The 13,201-nt window shown below is 39.6% G+C and overlaps 1 protein-coding gene and 1 long non-coding RNA gene across 9 annotated transcripts in view; one reads left to right on the forward strand and one right to left on the reverse strand.

Moving 5' to 3' along the window:
- Positions 1-2,201, reverse strand: part of LOC129058666 (uncharacterized) — a 139,172-nt gene extending 136,971 nt beyond the window's left edge. Inside the window, exon 1 of the long non-coding RNA XR_008523941.2 lies at positions 2,097-2,201. This is a non-coding gene — a long non-coding RNA (uncharacterized LOC129058666). The remainder of the gene's footprint in view (positions 1-2,096) is intronic.
- Positions 2,202-2,283: 82 nt separating this feature from the next.
- The window catches only part of TRPC1 (transient receptor potential cation channel subfamily C member 1), an 82,603-nt gene continuing 71,685 nt past the window's right edge, over positions 2,284-13,201 (forward strand). For 6 of the 8 annotated variants that reach the window (XM_009239380.4, XM_024245261.3, XM_054552798.2 and 3 more), the window contains exon 1: positions 2,290-3,003. In XM_009239380.4, the coding sequence (XP_009237655.1) occupies positions 2,832-3,003 (172 nt within the window). In that variant the 5' untranslated portion in view covers positions 2,290-2,831. Of the gene's footprint in view, positions 3,004-13,201 lie in introns of all 8 variants that reach the window. The other 2 variants (XM_002814130.6, XM_054552797.2) reach the window with 2 other exon arrangements.

Genomic DNA, 13,201 nt, shown 5'->3' on the forward strand with positions numbered 1-13,201 from the left:
TGCATAGCCAATGCAAGATGAAGCAAAAAGAACAAATCTGGAGACATCACATTACCTGATTTCAAACTACACTATAAGGCTACTGTCACCAAAACAGCATGGTACTGGCATAAAAACAGGCATATAGACCAATGGAACAGAATAGAGAACCCAGAAATAAACCCATATACTTACAGCCAGCTGATTTTCAACAAAGCAAACAAAAACATAAAGTGGGGGAAAGGACACCCTACTCAACAAATGGTGCTGGGTTTATTGGCAAGCCACATGTAGGAGAATAAAACTGGATCTGCATCTCTCACCTTATACAAAAATAAACTCAAGATGGATCAAGAACTTAAATCTAAGACCTGAAACTATAAAAATTCTAGAAGATAACATCGGAAAATCCCTTGTAGACATTGGCTTAGGCAAGGATTTCATGACCAAGAACCCAAAAGCAAATGCAATGAAAAGAAAGATAAATAGCTGGGACTTGATTAAATGAAAGAGCTTTTGCATGGCAAAGGGAACAGTTAACAGAGTAAACACACAACCCACAGAGTGGGAGAAAATCTTCACAATCTATACATCTGACAAAGGACTACTATCCAGAATCTACAATGAACTCAAACAAATAATCAAAAAAAAAAAAAACAATCCTAACAAAAACTGGGCTAAAAACATAAAAAGGGCTGGGGGCGGTGGCTCATGCTTGTAATCCTAGCACTTTGGGAGGCTGAGGCGGGTGGATCACCTGAGGTCTGGAGTTCGAGACCAGCCTGACCAACAGGGAGAAACACCATCTCTACTAAAAATACAAAATTAGCCGGGTGTGGTGGCACATGCCTGTAATACCAGCTAGTCGGAAGGCTGAGGCAGGAGAATCACTTGAACCTGGGAGGCGGAAGTTGCGGTGAGCCAAGATCACGCCATTGCACTCCAGCCTGGGCAACAAGAGCGAAACTCTGTCTCAAGAAAAAACAAAAAAACATGAATAGACAATTCTCAAAAGAATATATACAAATGGCCAACAAACATATGAAAAAATGCTCAACATCACTAATGATCAGGGAATTCCAAGTCAAAACTGCAATGCCGTACCACCCTGCTCCCGCAAGAATGGCCATAATAAAAAAAATCAAAAAATAATTGCTGTTGGTGTGGATGCGGTGAAAAGGGAACACTTCTACATTACTGGTGGGACTGTAAACTAGTACAACCACTATGGAAAACAGTGTGGAGATTCCTTAAAGAACTAAAAGTAGAACTACCATTTGATCCAGTAATCCCACTACTGGGTATCCACCCAGAGGAAAAGAAGTCATTACACGAAAAAGATACTTGCCCACGCATGTTTACAGTAGCACAATTCGCAATTGCAAAAATGTGGAACCAACCCAAATGCCCATCAATCAATGAGTGGATAAAGAAACTGTGATATATATATATATATGTGATATATATATATATGTGATATATATATAATGATGGAATACTACTCAGCCATAAAAAGGAATGAATAAATGGCATTCGCAGCAACCTGGATGTGATTGGAGACTATTATTCTTATTCTAAATGAAGTAACTCAGGAATGGAAAACCAAACATCGTATGTTCTCACTCACAAGTGGGAGCTAAGCTTTGAGGATGCGAAGGCATAGGAATGACACAATGGACTTTCGGGACTCAGGGGGAAAGGCTGGGAAGGGGGAGAAGGATAAAAGACTACAAAATTAGGTTCAGTGTATACTGCTCGGTGATGGGTACATCAAAATCTCACAAATCATCACTAAAGAACTTACTCATGTAACCAAACACCACCTGTTCCTCAAAAACCTATGGAAATAATATGGAAATAAAAATTTATATATTTGTATAAATTATTTAAACATAATTATATATATATATCTCCTTTATAAATGAGAGTTCATTTCCAGCCTAAAATGAGTACAACATACAAACCCACGAGTCTGGCGGTGTGGCGGGGCTCTCCATTGTGCTTTAAGCATAGGGCACCAGAATATGAAATAGCTGGACAATTCCACAAAGGGTTTCGACTAAACATTAAGTCGTCAGAGACTCAATTAACATACTGCTCCATATTTGCTTAATTACCTTAAACCAGTATCCTGGGTGTGGAAAGGGACGATTGAGCGAAGTCTTCCTCAGACTGCGGTTCACCTCCGCAGAGCGACGGAAGCTGCAGCGGGCTCCAGGAGCCCAGTGCGTCCCCACCGCAGGCCCCACCCATCCACGCCCCCTTGCCGCAGGCCCCGCCCACCCAAGCCCTCCCTTGCCGCAGGCTCCTCCCTAGTGTCGTCGCTACAGAGGAGCAGAGGATGACGTGAGGACAGAGTCGCGAACATCTCCTCGGAGCGCAGCTGGGCCAGCGGTTCCCACAGCCCTGGAGCCCAACGTGCGCAGAAGCGCCTCTTGGAGCTCCTCTCCCACAGATCTCTCGTCCTCTTCCTGGGCTAGGCCGCCCCAGGCGCGGCCCCTGCGACTCCTGGCACGGCCCCGTGCGCGGCTGCCGCCCTGGCGCGCGCCACACTGTCGTCCCCGGACGGGCGCGGACCGGCTCGGCCGGGGCGCCGGCGGCTGGGGAGGGGTCGCTGGCCCCGAGGCCGCGCATGCGCCGCCACCAACTTGGGGCTGTCAGTGGAGGGCGAGTGCTGGTTCGCAGGGGAGGCGACGCCCTTCGGGGCCAACGGGCCTCGAGCCGAGGCAGCAGTCGGAACGACTCATCCTTTTTCCAGCCCTGGGGCGTGGCTGGGGTCGGGGTCCGGGTCGGGGTCGGGGCCGGTGGGGGCCCCGCCCCCGTCTCCTGGCCTGCCACCTTCATGGGCCGCGATGATGGCGGCCCTGTACCCGAGCACGGACCTCTCGGGCGCCTCCTCCTCCTCCCTGCCTTCCTCTCCATCCTCTTCGTCGCCGAACGAGGTGATGGCGCTGAAGGATGTGCGGGAGGTGAAGGAGGAGAATACGCTGAATGAGAAGCTTTTCTTGCTGGCGTGCGACAAGGGTGAGAGTTAGGCCCCTTTCTCCTCTGGACGCCCCTGTCCTCCAGACCTTTAGTCCTCTCCCCCGCCTCAACTTATATCGGGGCATTCCCTCTGTCTCAGGCGCCGAGTGTCTTCCCGCCTCGCCTGCTGCCTCAGGCTGTCTTCTCTTCACCGCCTCTACCCTGTGAGTGTGGAGCTGGCGGGCGAGTGGAGCTGGGGCTGCGCCCTCGGAGCGCGGCACCGTAGGGGGTGGCTCTGGCCTTGGGGTCCGGGGTTTAGGTAGCGCCTTGGGAGCCCCGACCCCAGCGTTTTAGCGTCGCCCTTGCTACTGACCGCATGAATGACCTGGTCTTCTCTCTGGCTCGCAGTTCATTCCTTCCGGGAGTCGAGAGGCACTCCAGTCGGAAAATTCCGTCACCTTACCTTAGGATGCCTCGCATGGAGGGTTCTCATCACCTGGTTTTTGTTTTTCTTAAAAACAAAACCAGACCCTCTTATTATTTAGCTTCACCTGACCAGTGCTTTAGCCAGTGACTGTTGACTGGCATTAATATCGGAATATCGGAATGGAGATACATGAAGTAAGGACGGGACGGAAGAAATTCTGCCTTAGTTGCCAAAACTTTCTCTGGATTTACGGAACGCCTTTGATTGTTAGTGCTTTTTATTGGAGAGAAATGTTTATTGCTCCCAGATCTTTCTTTGGGAGATAAAGATAGTGAAAAATAATTGCAGGAATTACAAGGCAAAAATATGTGGAATATATTTAGCGCGTTTTCCTTTTTTTAGTCTAGAAGTTAATCATTTTTATGGCCATATTAAGGCCATGTCACGCAATCATCCTTTGTAATGATGCATATAACAAAAGGGATAGGAAATTGATTGCCCTAAGACTGCTTTTGTTTCCTACATGGAAACACTAAAATTTTTCTTTTTCCAAATTTATATGGCTGTACACTTAGGAAAACTCTGTTAGAAACATGCAAACTTCTGGAACAAACCCAAAGGGCAGTTTACACTATGAAAAGACTAACTACAGAGGATTTTTTTTTGTTTGTATGTGTGAATGTGTAATTAATAAATGACAGCCTTCCTAACCTCTCCTACTGCTTTTGAAATAGGATTTTATTTACATGATTTTTTGAAAACAATTGACATATAAACAAACTCCACCTATGTCTGTGGTTGAGCCACTTTTATGTTCTTATGTAATAGTATTAAATAATATTATGAAAGCAATATTAATAATATTGTTAAAGTACACCATGGACACAACTTTGAGCAGTCTTTGAGATGTAAAGAAACAGAATATATATCTACAACGTCACAAAAATAGGGTCTGCGGATTATGTAAAATTATTTAGTATTGCTGGAGTGGGTTGCCTGAGTTCTCTTCCCTCAAAAGTTCTGAGAGAGGAAGGGGAAAAGATTGTGTTGTACTAAAATGAGTAAGTGCTGGCTCCATGTATTCCAGCTCACTGTGCAATGGTTATTTTAAAGCAAACAAAGTATGTCAAGAAAGGAAATTTGGTATTCCTGTCAAACTGAGGACAGAGAAATATCAATGGAATATGGCTGAAGAAGTATTTGTGCATTGTGTATATTTAGGATTATTGCATGACATATCTCAAACAAAAGAGAGTTTTAATTTATGATAGTTGTATAGCCTATGTAGTAGTACCAGGTGAAATACCTTGATATTCTTTGTCAGTTTTTTATTTTATAACATAATTGAGATGAGAGACTTGGCTTTGGGGGGGTAGGGTGGAAACTAAATATGCATCTTTTCCCCATATATAAGTTAGAAATTTTTAAAACAAGTGAGCTAAAATAGGAATTTTCTGTTTCAGGTATGTCTAAACAATTTCTTGAGTTAGATTTGGAAAAATAGCATAATTCTTACATGAACTTATGGGGTACATTTACATTTAAAAAGTAACTTTGAGTTATAGGAATATTCTTTTGATTACATGTTTGTATTCGCTAATATTGTTAAACTTTTAAAAATGTTACCTAAACCAATCTAAAAGTGAACAATTTCCTGAAGTAGCTATGGCTTCCACCATTACATTAGAGCCTTCCTCAGACCAAATGTTAAACATTCACTAAAGCAGCTATTGGGGTCGAGTGTTCATGCTTTTCAATAGAGGATTTCATTTAAACCCCACAACCCCATGAGGCAGATCTGTTGTTGTCCTCAATTTGTAGATGAGGAAAATGAGGCTTAGCAAAATTTTAAAATTACTTTGCCCAAGGTTACATTGGTTAGAAAATAGTAGAACTGGCATTTATCTTGAGCCTGCACTCTTAACCACTACGTTATATAGATCTGGTTGTAGGTGAATGAGTGAACATCATTTGTGTCAGAAAAGACACATCCATATTTGGACTTAGTAGCTGAAATTATATTTTCTTTGTATGGATGCTTTATAAACCTTGATTTGTGTGTATTACATTTGTTCAATGAAGGGTAAAAAGCAAGCATGGTACTTCAGTAGCACCAGAGTAAATCAACTCTAGAGTATCTATGGTGTTCTAGAGTGTCTCATTCTTTTCATGTAGCATTCTTGTTCTACATATGCAAAATGTTCATAACATATTCTTCTTAGGAAAAATTGAGGAATTCCTAAAGCAAAAATTGTGGAGATGAGATGGATATGTGTGTTAGTGGATGGGTGGCCCTTTGAAAGATGTGTACAGATTAAAGAGTACACAAAAAATGTAGGAAAGAGAAAAGGAAAAGATTTATAGTTTGTGATAGCTGGCTTTTATGTAAATAAGTTCAGTAGATTTAGGCAACTGCTGATCTAGGTAGTGGCCACTTAGTAATGGCTGTTGGTGATCTTCATAGTGGGTGAGGATCATCTCAGAGGTAACATTGAATCCTTTCTTTGTAAAGGAAAACCTTAATTGAAAGTTACTGTGCCAGCAATATATAAAGTGAAGTCTAAGCCCCCCAGATAAAATTCTGAGAAAGTACACTCATGTTCTTTCTAGAGATAGAAAGCTATAATTCAGAGGTAAAACTTAATTGAAACAGGAGCTGACTATAAATATGTTGTTTTATGAAAAATTAAGTAGAGATTCTTACAGCCATGGCTTTGTCCTCTCTCATTGAGAATTAGTGTCATAATGAGCCTCTTTTATTTGTAGGCACCTATGGTGTCCCTCAGGTCTGTTAACAGGAGAAAGGGTAAATAAGTTTATTTAGAAAACACCTAAAATAAGTGTAGTTCATGTTAATTTTCCTCAAAAAAAAAAACCTGTTGAGTAGATGGTAGCTTTTAGTATATATTTGTAAATATAAACCTGCATAAACTGTTTGATTTGCGATGATCATTAATCAGTTCATGTGCAGGAAAGAAAGTATGAAATGATTCAGTCCCTGCCAACTCTCCATGGAGAGTATTTTCAGGAAATCTAATGTGCAGTAAATGAGTCAGAAGCCCCTTCTTGAAATTTCAGCATGGGGTTAGGGGGAGGGATGGAGAGGGCAGGTTTTCACCTTTATCACTGGGCTCAGCCTAGTCTCAGTGTCCTGTGTCACCTTTGTGGTAAGATTTGCTATGTTGTAAGGAAAAATGTTTTGATGACTGTATTTCTTTTTTTCTTTTCTTTTTTTTTTTTTTTTGTGAGATGGAGTTTCTCTTGTTGCACAGGCTGGAGTGCAGTGCAACCTCCGCCTCGCGGATTCCAGCGATTCTCCTGCCTCAGCCTCCTGAGTAGCTGGGATTACAGGTGCCCACCACCACGCCCGGCTAATTTTTTTGTATTTTTAGTAGAGACGGGGTTTCACCATGTTGGCCAGGCTGGTCTCAAACTCCCGACCTCGAGTGATCCACCCGCCGCGGCTTCCCAAAGTGCTGGGATTATAGGCGTGGGCCACCGTGCCTGGCCTGATGACTGACTTTCTCCATAAGCTTTGTGTACCTTTGGGCTAAGGATGCTTTAAAAATGTGCAACTCCAGAGAGAAGCCAGAGTCAGAAGAAAAAAGTGCAACATTTCTGAGAGAAGTAATATTAAGCTGCTGTTTTTTAAACACGTTATTTATATAATAATGGGCCTTTAAATTTTTTTTACTTATTTGAGAAGAGATTTTGAAGTCTGGTATTAGAGAGGATGGTGGTGGGAAGAAACAAAAAATGCAGAGTACTGAGTATTGGTGTGAAGTGTTATGTTGACAATGGGGCACCTAATGTAAGGAGGTATGTGCTGTGAGGAAAAAACTTTGCAGAAATGAGAGGTAAAGAGGGTATTGTAGGCAGCATTCTATAAACATTTCACAAATCATCATAGACATGGCATTTATGTACTTTATATAGGAAAGCTTTTCAAATAACCGAAGTTTTATAATGTAATAGTTGAAAAACATTGCCATGGGGAACGGTTCAGGGATACTTTAGCAACAGCAACAAGACTCAAATTGCGAAAATCTTAGTGGATAATTTATCTCTAACAGACTAGTAATTCAGCAGCTAGCTGCCTGGTAGTTCTATGATACTGGTAATTCTTTATAGTGATCACGCAGCTTTGCTGCTCTTTTTCTGTAAGTCACAATCAAACTATACTTATCAAGCTGTTAATTGTGTTAAGGCACTGCGAAAGTGCTTTATCAAGAAAGTACTGAGTACATCCCTATCCTTTAGGAGAATATTCTTTAATGGAGACGCTCTCTTGTGCTCTAGTGAGAAGTAAGGAAACAAAAGTATGTTTGTATGAAATATATCTGTCTGAAGGGAAGAAGCAAGTGCTCAATTTAACTTAAATGGCCTATATGTAGTTTGGAGGATGGGATATTACTTGTACAGAGTCAGTCTTTTATCTGGGCAGTTAAAAAAAATGTAACCCAAGCCAGACTCCTAGCTATACCTTGTATACAGACTTGGAGGAAGCATGTGAAAAGATTAAATTTTATTATATAGGTATTATTGTAACCTAATAATTCTTCTTCTACCTTGCTGCCAGTGCTCTAAATATCTTCTTCATTGCTAACTCTTCCAAATTTAATGATACTGAGAAATTTAAGATGTAAGATCAGTAGTTGAATAGGTAATGAGGATTTCAAAAGTTATCACTAAGATGTGATTAAGTAATGACTTTTAGGAGCCTAGATGAATGATAAGGACTAAAAGAATTCCAGCACTGTATCAATATAGTCATGAGACTCAGATTTCTTTGGATGCCAAAGCTTTGTTATGTATAAAGTGGGGGTGACTGGCACTGTTATTAATAGCTTCTGTTAATTTTTAAAAGTATGTTTTTCTAGATTAACATATTGGCCAGTAATATATTTTTCTAGTTTTATAAATATGTATAATTCAAATGTATATGAGATTAAATTTAAGCAACACAATAAATCCTTTCTGAGACTGTGTTGCAACAACCTGATATAAACTAAAAGTTTTAAACAACTCACAGCAGCATTGTGAATGGGATCTCATGTCATTTATCAGACTCTAACTACAAAATAAACATTGCTTTTGACTATTCTTCTAATAGAGTTAAGAATATGCTGTTTATAATCTTTATCAACTGATTTACTATGAAAAAATCAGCATTACCTTCTGTGCTATAGTATAATTTCCAGCAGCAGTGTGAATCTTTGCTCTTTTGCCAAATGATATTCATTATTATTAATAGTCCTCATTAAGATTCATAAGCAACTAAGAAATTATGGTAATAATTGTCTTTTTACAAAAATATTCAAAGTGTTATAAACAGTTTAGCCTACCATGTTTTTTAGTATCTTTAATTTTGAAGGTTTCATTTACAATAATATGGTTATAAATACATTGGGGTCTGTAATACAAGTTTTGCACATTTGATAAAGCTACATTTTAAATCATTTTCACTGTAAAAAGTCTGCATGGGTTTTTTTTTTTTTTCCTTTTTAGAATTTGGTTCAAGCTAATTTGAAGTTTGGTTGATGTCAGTTAACATTTTTATCAGTATTGTCATTTATATTTCCAGATCCAGCAACTGAACTTGATCATGTCTTTGTATTTTTTCACATCATCATTCTTTTTCCTCTTAATAAAACTTTCTGTTTTAAGCATCATTTGTAATATTTCAGTTAGAATGTTGCAATTGCCACACTCAGGTTTGTTACAGAAACTTGGTTTGAAAAGCTTTACAAATTTTTTGACATTAAATTCTCTCACACTTCACAACTAACTTCAAATTTGGTTAATATAAAATTAAACTGAACAACATTAATACTCTCTTTGCCATAAAATCAAACGAGATGCTAATGAGGAAGAGGTGGAATCACCTGTTCTTAATCAGTATTGTAACATTTCTCCATTGTATTTCTCAAGGGTTTATTACAGTTGACCAGAGTAAATTTGTTGCTAAGGATCTATGGGATCACTCTGGTATTTTGTATACTAGTTCATTTTTTTTAAATTGCTGGTTAGGACTCACTAAATTGATTTCATGACTGTTAATGGGTTGCAACCTGCAGTTTGGAAAACATTGGTTTGGAATGATCATTGGCTGAGCCGTAGAGAGGCACAAGATGAATTCAGAATGGTAACAAGGTCTAACTAAGTCCTATAGGGCTTTGTAGGCCACAGTAAAAATTTGGCCTTTATTTTAAGTGTGATAGAAATATCACGAAGGTTGTAAGCTTGATATGTTTTGAAATTTTTTTTTTTTTTTTTTTTTTGAGACCGAGTCTCGCTCTGTCGCCCAGGCTGGAGTGCAGTGGCGTGATCTCTGCTCACTGCAAGCTCCGCCTCCTGGGTTCACACCATTCTCCTGCCTCAGCCTTCCAAGTAGCTGGGACTACAGGTGCACCCCACCATGCCCGGCTAATTTTTTGTATTTTTTGTAGAGATGGGGTTTCACCATGTTAGCCAAGATGGTCTCCATCTCCTGACCTCATGATCCGCCTGCCTCGGCCTCCCAAAGTACTGGGATTACAGGCATGAGCCACTGCGCCCGGCCTCTGTTTTGAATTTTTAACCGATAACTCTAGCTGTGGAGTGCAGAGTGGATTGAAGGGGTGAGGCTAGAGCAGGAGTGAGCAAACTATGGGCCACAGACCATATCTGCCTGTTTTGTGAGGTCTTGGAGCTAAAACTGGTTTTTAACATTTTATATTTCAAATGGTTAAAAATAATTTCGTAACACATGAAAAGTCTATAAAATTCAAATTTCAGTGTCCATAAACAAAATTTTCTTAGAACACATCCACTATCATTTGTTTACATATGGTCTATGGCTGCTTTTGTGTTGAAAGGGCAGAGTTGAGTAGCTGTGACTGAGAGTGCATGGCCCACAAAGCTTAAAATATTTACTATCTAACCCTTTTTCAGAAAACTTTGTTGACCCCTGTGCTACAGTATAAAGTATTAATAAGTAATATAAGTTGCAATAGGGAAAAGAGTAAACAAGGAAGGGGGTGAGTGTGGGCTCAGTGGAGTCAGGGAAGTGAAAAATTACAAAATATGGGGCTTGAGGAGTTGGTCCATGTGAATCCCACCTGAGTTTGCTAATGGCACTTAAGGAGTTAGGCTCCTACCCTCCCTGGAGGCTGGGAGATAGGGGCCCTGTCTTCAGGTGTTGGCTGGAACAAAAGTAAATTTTTATGTCAGCTTTGAGTTTTCTTGGGCAGGCATTTTAAGAGGGGCTAGGGTCATCCTAGGGATCCGGCCTTCAGCTGTTAGAAACACTTAGTGTTTTGTTCAAGTTTATATGGGCCAAGGTGGAGGCCTTGTGGAGAAGGGCTCAGAAAAGCCTGACTAGACTTTGGTTAAGGAGAGAATCTTGGTCAGCAGCTGTGTTAGTTAAGAGGCTATTGCAGAGTGCAGGAGGAAGATCATGGGGGTTTGGACTGCGGGTAGCAGTATACATGGAGACAAGTAGATTATGGGAGATATTTTAGAGAGGGGGCTAAGAACACGTGCTGTTGAATTGGTATATTCCCTGTGGAATTGATTGAAAATGGTTTCTTTTTCCTTCACTGAAAAAGACTACCATCTAGCCAAAAAAGTAAACAGATTATGTATGTTGCACTTCCTTCTATGTGTTATATTTTAAAAGACAAAAGATGTAACTCTTGAAAGCAACTTCAGTATAAAATGAATGGCATTTATATTTTTGTCTGTCATACACAGGCATTTTGAATTGTAATCCTTGTTCTATAACTAGCTTCTTGCTATTTTAAGTTTTCTAACCTCTTTTTACATATATACTCATCCTAAAAATTAAGACTGTTCTGGTCTTTTTTTTTTTTTTTTTTTGACATAGTACATTGTTTTAAATGAATTGCAGATATAAACTTCTCTGAAATGCTTAGCAACCACTCTAGGTTTCCTATAGGTTCTGTGACTATAACGTGATTTTTCATTTGCATGACTGTGTTAGCTGTAGCAGGGTGGAACTTTTTATTTTTAGGGATGAAAATTATTTATTTATTTGGTTTTGATTTTTAGGGATTTTCTTTCTTTCTTGCATAGCTCCTTGACTACAATAGAAATAATCTTTAAAACCTTAGGACTGGGCACGGTGGCTTATGTCTGTAATCTCAGTACTTTGGGAGGCCAAGGCGGGCAGATCACTTGAGGTCAGGAGTTCGAGACTAGGCTAGCCAACATGGTGAAACCCTATCTCTACTAAAAATACAAAAATTAGCCGGGCATGGTGGCAGGCGCCTGTAATCCCAGCTACTCAGGAGGCTGAGGCAGGAGAATCGCTTGAACCCAGGACGCAGAGGTTGCAGTGAGCCAAATGGTGCCATTGTATTCCAGCCTGGGTGACAGAGCGAGACTCTGTCTTAAAAACAAAACAAAAACTTTAAAGCTGGAATATGTGATATTTGTAATGTACTTTCCTTTTTAACAGCAATCTAAACTTTTAAACATGTAGCAATTATTTTTGTCTGTTCGCTATACCTGAAATTTATAAAATGTCATAAGGATTTATTTATGTAGCTCTTCCTACTTTTCTGTCTCTAGCAATATGGTTGATTAGATAATCTGAAAACCTTTCGTCTTCAAATCACCTAGAAATTATAGCCAAAATATAATGAACATCCAGTTAAATGAACAGCTGAGCTTTCAAGAAAGTAGGGAAAACCACCAAGATACAAAAGTGAAGAAAAAACTGAAAAACAGGAGTTTGTGAGCTGACACTATGGCTGCTCCATGGGTGGGGATAAGAGTTACTGTTCTGGGCATTGCAGAGATTTGAGTCTTAATGCCCATATGAGAACAGGTTACAAGGCCTGGAGACTGTACAAAGTGAGGAGTTGGATTCAACATTTAAGCATAAAACCAGGATCCTTAAAGGACTGTACCTTCAGCAAAGAGGTAGATGAGGAGAAAAACCAATCTACCAGCACATGGAGACTTCGAAGAAGCTTGTTTGTGTTATTGTGGGCTCTGAATAAGGGTAAAAATAAGACTCCTTTAAGAATACATAACCATGGTCCTGCCTCTTGTTGTCTTGGGGTTCAAATTAATACTCCTTTCAGATAATTAAACTGTCATACAGAGACTATAAAATAATTATGTTTAAAATGATGAGAAAGTTAAAATAAGGAAATGAAAACATAAGAAAATAAGAGAGTTGGAAAGAAATCCGGTAAAACTTATGCAAATAAAAAATACAGTCATTAAATTTTTAAGAAATCAGTGAATGGGTTAAAGGAGGAATGTGAATGGAAGCTAAAGGAGAAATAAGTGAGTGGAAGAAATATGGAAGAAATTACCCAGAATGCAGGAAAGAGAGAGGAAAAAAAGAAAAACAGGAAATCTTGAGAGACACAGATGTTGAAATGGGAAGGTCTAACTTAATGTCTAATAGAAGTTGACAAGAGAAAAAGTAATACGGAGATGAAGCAATATTTGAAGAGATAATGGCTGAAAATACTGAAGAATTAATGAAGGGTAGAAGTCCTTAGATTTAGAAAGCCTACACCAGATGTGGTGGCTCATGCCTATAATCCTAGCACTTTTGGAGGCCGAGGTGAGAGGATTGCTTAAGGCCAGGAATTTGAGACAAGCCTGGGCAACATAGCGAGACCTCATCTCTATAAAAAATAAAAATTAAAAAAAAAATTTGAAAGCCTAATGAGTCCTAAGCAGAATAAATAAAAAATTACTCCTTACCTGGACACATCACAATAACAAAGTATACCAGAATTTTTATGTGTAGCATTCTACTACTAAGATGTTGAAATAGAGCCACCTGAAATAAGATTTTAAATGTCA

The sequence above is a fragment of the Pongo abelii genome, chromosome 2 (assembly GCF_028885655.2).
Source record: "Pongo abelii isolate AG06213 chromosome 2, NHGRI_mPonAbe1-v2.0_pri, whole genome shotgun sequence".
Taxonomy (NCBI): Eukaryota; Metazoa; Chordata; class Mammalia; order Primates; family Hominidae; genus Pongo; species Pongo abelii.